The 7,476-nt window shown below is 48.8% G+C and overlaps 1 protein-coding gene across 1 annotated transcript; it reads right to left on the bottom strand.

Moving 5' to 3' along the window:
- Nucleotides 1–743: 743 nt before the first annotated feature.
- Nucleotides 744–4,129, bottom strand: LOC121159483 (RLA class II histocompatibility antigen, DP alpha-1 chain-like). The gene is made up of 4 exons (XM_040984643.1): nt 3,979–4,129; nt 1,771–2,016; nt 1,165–1,446; nt 744–945 (listed from the first exon to the last, which is right to left on the bottom strand). Exons 1-4 carry the CDS (start codon nt 4,061–4,063, stop codon nt 791–793), a joined length of 768 nt encoding a protein of 255 aa, XP_040840577.1. The 5' UTR covers nt 4,064–4,129; the 3' UTR covers nt 744–790.
- Nucleotides 4,130–7,476: the final 3,347 nt, after the last annotated feature.

Consider the following 7,476-nt stretch of genomic DNA (forward strand, 5'->3'; position numbering starts at 1 on the left):
GGAAGGGCATTTTTAAAATTTATTTTATTTTTTTTTCCAAAGATTTATTTTTATTATTTTTTTTTTATTGGAAAGGCGGATATACAGAGAGGAGAGACAGAGAGGAAGATCTTCCGTCCGATGATTCACTCCCCAAGTGAGCGCAATGGCCGATGCTATGCCGATCTGAAGCCAGGAGCCTCTTCCGGGTCTCCCACGCAGGTGCAGGGTCCCAAAGCCTTGGGCCGTCCTCGACTGCTTTCCCGGGCCACAGGCAGGGAGCTGGAAGGGAAGCGGGGCTGCCGGGATTAGAACTGGCGCCCATATGGGATCCCGGGCGCACAGGGCGAGAACCTTAACCACTGCGCCACCGCGCCGGGCCCTGGAAGGGCATTTTTGTGCACACTTTGCCACCTGTAGGAGACAGCCTTCAGACTAGAGAAGGTCTCCCCAAGAGGCCACTGAACTTATCTAGACAATAAGACGCTGGACTTTATGCTAGATATGTGTTTGCAAGGAACGAATCTCAACTGAACTTGAACTGTGGTTATGCAGCAAGGTGGAGGAATCCACCATGGGGGGAGGGGTATAGGAGGGGTGGGGGGAATCCCCAGTGACTATAAAACTGTATCACATAATACAATGTTAACAACAATAAAAAAAATAAAATACTGTTGCTTTAAAAAAAAAGAGAGATTTAAAATACGTTGCCAAACATCTATCAAATTGAATGTCTCCCCTTTTCCTTTTATCCTATAGACCCCATGCTCCTTCCTTTTCCATGTATCCTAAGACCCTCACCTGTAATAACTCAGAGGGGCCCACGGGCGCGGGGATCATGACTGGAACGCAGAGCCTGTATGATGAGGACAGTGCCAACGACGATGCCCACCAGGCCCACCAGCAGGCCCAGGGCACAAACCACGGTCTCTGTCGTCTCAGGCATCTGGATCGGCTCCTGGGCCTCTGGGGAGGAGAATGACGAGCTGAGATTAGAAGGTGTGGGGAGGAGAGGGGCTGACCTGGGCTGTGCATGGGAGTTAAAGGTTACGGACCATTGGACAGCTTCCTAGGACAACCAGAGGACCGAGACCCACCAAGTGGGGAAGGCTGGTACAGAGGGCAAAGGGTCGTGGGAGAGGCGGGTCCCCGAGAGGTTATATAGAGGAAAAGGAGGCTCCGTACCCCAGTGCATGAGAAGTGGCCGCTCCAGGCCCCAGTGCTCCACCTTGCAGTCATACACATCGTCAGCCGTGGGCAGGAAGGTCAGGTAGTGGAACTTGTGGAACCGGAACTCTGTGCTGGGCAGGAAGACGCTCTCGGTGATGCCCTCAGTGACCAGCTGCCCATTGCGCAGCCACGTGACGTTGAGCACCGGTGGGAAGAACTTGTCGATGTGGCAGATGAGCGTGTTGGGCTGGCCCAGCTCCACAGGCTCCTTGGGAAACACCGTCACCTCGGGGGCCTCTGGAGGGGCAGACAGGACCATTGAGCCCGCCATTCTGGATGAAGGACAAAGTCTCCACCTTAAGAGTGCCACCCACTCATCTCCCTTGGACCCTAAGAGTGCCTGTGGGTCCCTATGAATCCCATCCTGCTGATCACTCTCACTTACCTTGAACTTTCTCTTGACTGACGGGGACCCCTAGCGATGCTGAGGTCCCAGGCCACTCAGCAGGGAGACCATTCAGCAGAAGCATGTGGGTCTCCCTAGCTGTGTGCGGTCAAGGGAACCGCCTCCACCCCAAGCCTTCCCAGCTGGGCTACAGAAGACACAAAGAGAAACTGTACCGTTGGCAGCCTGGGTGTGATTGTAACGCTGGATCAAGATATTCAAGTGTTCCTTTCCGGCAGCAATATTGGCCAGCCCACCCTGAGTATCAACGGAAAAGACTTGGCCAAACTCCGGTAGACGCCAGATTGTTTGCCTCTTGTCCTCATCCACATAGAACTGCTCATCTTCATCCAACTCAAACATAATCTCCCCTGACGGTGTGTGCGTCTGTGCAAATGTGACATAAACTGACACATGGTCTGCTGCATAAATGAAGTAGAGAAAATGAGACAAACTGTAAGTGGTAGAGACTAGAGGATAAACATGAATTAATAATAAAAAGGCAGAAGAACAGGTATTTTGTCTAGCTGTAAGACACCCACATCTCGGGCCCGGCATGGTGGCGCAAGTGGTTAAGGTCCTCGCCTTGCACGCCTGGGATCCCATATGGGCGCCAGTTCTAATCCCGGCAGCCCCGCTTCCCTTCCAGCTCCCTGCTTGTGGCCTGCCTGGAAAAGCAGTCGAGGACGGCCCAAAGCTTTGGGACCCTGCACCCGCGTGGGAGACCCGGAAGGGGTTCCTGGCTTCGGATTGGCATAGCAGAAGATCTTCCTCTCTGTCTCTCCTCTCTGTATATCTGCCTTTCCAGTGAAAAAATAATAAAAATAAATCTTAAAAAAAAAAAAAAAGACACCCACATCTCTCATCATCTGGGTTCAGTTCCTGGCTTCAGTTCCTGTTCCCGGCTTCCTGCTAAAGCACTCCTTGGGAGTGATGGCTCAAACAGTTGGCTCCCTTCTATCCTTGTGACAGACCTGGCCTGAATCCCTGACCTCTGGCTCCAGATCCCATTCAACCACAACCATAGTGGGCATTTAGGAAGAGAACCAGCAGATGCGAGTGTTCACACTCTCATTCTCTCTTCCCCCACCAACAATAAGTAAGTATACAGCTAAATAAATAAATAAGATATAAGGGACTAAATGTGCAGTGCTGAGATCTTTTTTTTTTTAAAGATTTATTTTTATTTTATTGGAAGCCGGATATACAGAGAGGAGAGACAGAGAGGAAGATCTTCCGTCCGATGATTCACTCCCCAAGTGAGCGCAATGGCCGATACTATGCCGATCTGAAGCCAGGAGCCTCTTCCGGGTCTCCCGCGCGGGTGCAGGGTCCCAAAGCCTTGGGCCGTCCTCGACTGCTTTCCCAGGCCACAAGCAGGGAGCTGGATGGGAAGCGGGGCTGCTGGGATTAGAACTGGTGCCCATATGGGATCCCGGGCATGCAAGGCGAGGACCTTAACCACTGCGCCACCGCGCCGGGCCCGAGTGCTAAGATCTTATATGGGTGCAGATCCAGTCCCAGCTGCTCCACTTCCAATCCAGCTCTCTGCTAGTGGACTGAGGAAACAGTTGGAAACTGGCCCAAGTTCTTGGGCCACTGCATTCATGTGGATGATCCAGAGGAAGCTCCTGGCTCCTGGCTAACACCCAGCCATTGCAGAGTGAACTAGCAGGTGAAAGATTTCTTTCAGTCTCTCTCTTTCTGTGTAACTCTTTCAAATAAATAAATCTTCTTTTTAATTTTTTTTTAAGATTTATTAATTTTATTGGAAAGGCAGATATACAGAGAGGAGAAGAAACAGAGAGGAAGATCCTCCGTCCGATGGCCTACTCCCCAAGTGACCGCAATGGCCAGAGCTGAGCCAATCCTCCAGGTCTCCCATGTGGGTACAGGGTCCCAATTCTCTGGACTATCCTCGACTGCTTTCCCAGGCCACAAGCAGGGAGCTGAATGGAAGCAGGGTTGCCAGGATTAGAACCGGTGACCATATAGGATCCTGTCGCATGCAAAACGAGGACCTTAACCACTACACTATCGCGCCGGGCCCTAAATAAATCTTTCAAATAAAATAAATGGAAGAAAAGAGGTCAAAGGAAGGACATAACCAAAAAGAAGTCACACCATAAAGGAGAAATGCAGAGTTGACAGGGTAGAAATGTAAATGAGGAAAGAAACCAAATTGTGGGCCAGTGCATTGGGCTGACATTAGAGGGGCGCGGGTGGACTTTCCCTAAAGAATGAAGGAAGAGGAAGGACATCAAGGCAAACAGACCAGTGAATCTGAAAAAATCCTCTAAAGAGACAGAAGCCTGCCCCACCTCTCTGCCCAAATGCCCCCCACCCTTCTCATTCACGACTCCACCCCCACCCAAAGCACTCACCCTTGATGGCTGCCACCCCTCGTTGGACATTCAACAGGGAAGCCAGGGAGAGGGCCATCATGATCACAGTTCTGGTCTGGAACATTCTCTTCGCAGGGATCTGCAGTTGGCAACTATGAACACAGGAGCAGTGATCCAGCTGGGGCAGACAGGAGGCCTGAAACTGCCACCAGTGGCCAAAAAGGGTGGGGAGGAACCAGCATGGCTGGGCATGGCCAATCATTGAAATAACTGAGCTGACATCCTCTGTTGCTGGGTAAAAAGAATGCTGGAAAGGGCCCTGGACCAGCGTGGCCAGGCAACTCCAATTCATGGGTCACTTCACTACTCCGTCTCACTCAGATTATATTCCATGTTTTTGTCCATTACCTTTTTGAAAATGATTTTTAAAGTTGCTAATCAAGTTTACAAAAATATTCTGCTGATATTTAAGAATAAATACACTGTCTAGTAAAATGTATAATTAATCATTCCACAAGATCCATCTGCCTGAGATTTTAATTGTTTATATAAGCTTTATTTTTTAAATGTCTACCTTATACATATATATATATTTTTTTAAAGATTTATTTTTATTATTTTTTCATTGGAAAGGCGGATATACAGAGAGGAGAGACAGAGAGGAAGATCTTCCGTCCGATGATTCACTCCCCAAGTGAGCGCAACGGGCCGATACTATGCCGATCCGAAGCCAGGAGCCTCTTCCGGGTCTCCCACGTGGGTGCAGGTTCCCAAAGCCTTGGGCCGTTCTCGACTGCTTTCCCAGGCCACAGGCAGGGAGCTGGAAGGGAAGCGGGGCTGCCGGGATTAGAACCGGCGCCCATATGGGATCCTGGGCGTGCAAGGCGAGGACCTTTAACCACTTGCGCCACCGCGCCGGGCCCGTATATATATATTTTTTAATACAAAGACATACATAGAGGAGGAGAGACAGAGAGGAAGATCTTCCATCTGATAATTCTCTCCCCAAGTGACTGCAATGGCCGGAACTGAGCCAATCCGAAGCCAGGAGCAAGGATCTCCTCCAGGTCTCCCATGCGGGTGCAGGGTCCCAAGGCTTTGGGCCATCCTCGACTGCTTTCCCAGGTCACAAGCAGAGAGCTGGATGGGAAGCAGGGTTGTCAGGATTAGAACCAGCGCCCATATGGGATCCTGGCGCGTTCAGGGCAAGGACTTTAGCCGCTAGGCCACGCCGCTGGGCTCTGTTTATATAAGCTTTAAAGCTTGCATTTAGAGGTTTTAGTTAGCTTGAATGAAGGTGGCCTCTAAATATTTCTCTATTCCTACTTATTCTTCTAGGAAATTTTGTAGATAACTTGAATTACCCATATTTCTTTTTTTTTTTTAGAGAGATTTATTTATTTTTATTGGAAAGACAGATCAGATCTACAGAGTGAAGGAGAGAAAGAAAAAAGATCTTCCATCCATTGGTTCACTCTCAAATGATCACAACAGCCAGAGCCAAACCAATCCAAAGCCAGGAGCCAGGAATTTCTTCTGGGTCTCCCTTGTGGGTGCAGGGTCCCAAGGACTTAGGCAATCCTCTGCTGCTTTCCCACGCCACAAGCAGAGAGCTGGATGGGAAGTGGAGCATCTGGGTGCTCCACTTCAACAGCACATATATTAAAATTGGGAAGTGGAACATCTGAGACATGAACCAGAATCCACATGGGATCCTAGCGCTTGCAAGTGATGATTTAACCAACTGAGCTGTTATGCTGAGCCCCCAAATTTCTTATTATTATTTAAGTTTTTGCTGACAGGGAAGCTGACTGAATTAAAAAAAAATGATTTATTCGTTTATTTCAAAGACAGAGTGACAGAGAGGTCTTCTCCCTGTTGGTTCACTCCCCAAATGGTTGCAACAGCCAGAGCTGAGTGGGTTGAAAGTCGGGAACCAGAAGCTTCTTCCAGGTCTCCCACATAGGTGCAGGGGCCCAGACAGCTGGGCCATCTTCCACTGCTTTCCCAAGCCATAAACACTAGGAGATTAGAGATGGAGCAGCTACGACTCAAACTGACACTCACATGAAATGTCAGGTGTCAAAGGCAGTGGCTTAACCTGCATGCCACAGTGCCAGCCCCATGTCTGAAATATTTTTTCTCTTTAAATTACTATTTATTTGGATCTCTTTATTTTTATTCTTATGGATTTACTTTCTAAAGCTATTTCAGATCTCTTTCTCATTTGACCTTAAAAGCATTACAATAAAGGTAGATTTCTTTCTCATAATGAAAATAAGGAATTGAAGTCCAAAAATGGCACTCTACTTAGAGCTGTATCCTTACTTGGTAGTGTTGCTGGTATGTCTATTCACCCAGGTTTGAGGCTGGACCGAGCCCAGGCATCCCAGATGGCAGTTCTGAGGAAGACCCTGGGTCCATGCAGGTCTCTGAGAGCAAGAGATGTGGATGACTGCTAACTCTAAACCCCTCTTTGCTCAAAGGAAAGACAGACAGACTGTAAGACCCAGTTTAAATTCTTGGAGAATTTTTGCTTCTCTCTTCCTTCTTTCTTTTTTTTTTTTTTAATTTTTATAAGATTTTATTTTGACATTTTTTACATAGTTAATTAGGGTAAGAAGGTTCAAGGGCTACATGAAAGTGGATAATACTAGTATGTTTTCCATATTGTTACCTTCATGTTTAAAGGGGGTTATTTAAGGGAGAAGGCCCACCCAATTTCCCACCCTCCCCAGGTCCCAGATGTAGGGCATGCTCTGAGGTTCTTGCTCAAGTGGTTTTGATATTGCCACAGTCATGAATCGCTGTCAATCTTGCCACTCCAAGCACTATGAGATCCCTGAAAAATCAACTGATTGACATAGTCCATCATAGCTGAGATGGTTGGTTGACCTGTTCTGTCTTCTCTCCTTTCTTCGTTAGGGTTCTGAGTCCAGCATTTAGATTAGGAAGATCTCCAAAGAAACTTCTTGTATGTGCTAACAAGTACAGGGCCTGGCACCGTCCATCACTCCAATCAGCTGGTGGTTGCAATTGCTGGGTTTTCACTCCCGACTTCCACTGGAACCAATGGGTGTTGCAGTCCAGCCTGGTTCTGCCCAGCACATACTTGGCCCTCACATAAACCAGCGGGAGCTGTAGCCTAGTCAGAGCAACCCACAATAACCCCCACCAGGCCCACTCCCTACCCTGGTTTGCCAGTAAGTGTAGCAGTAATCCAGTCTGTCCCACACCCCATTCCACCCCAGCCGCTATCTTAGTTATCTTAGTTTTATGTCCTGCGAAAGTGGTAACCCAAGAGGGATGAGCCCACTATTTCCCTCCCAGGCCTCTCCCACTCCCAGATTCCAGTTGATGCTGCGTCTAAGCCCAAACAACCCTTGCCCACTTTAATTTTGCTTGCACCAGTAGGAATAATCTGCCCAGCCCGGCTTTTCCCTGATCTGGTCCGCATGAGGCGCACAGGTGTGGTAGCTCTGCCTAGTCTGGTCTGCCCCCATCCCAGCCCATGCTCTCCTGCGGAAGTAGCTGTCC

This window comes from Ochotona curzoniae, unplaced genomic scaffold (genome assembly GCF_017591425.1).
Source record: "Ochotona curzoniae isolate NIBS_2020 unplaced genomic scaffold, NIBS_Ocur_1.0 contig_4268, whole genome shotgun sequence".
Taxonomy (NCBI): domain Eukaryota; kingdom Metazoa; phylum Chordata; class Mammalia; order Lagomorpha; family Ochotonidae; genus Ochotona; species Ochotona curzoniae.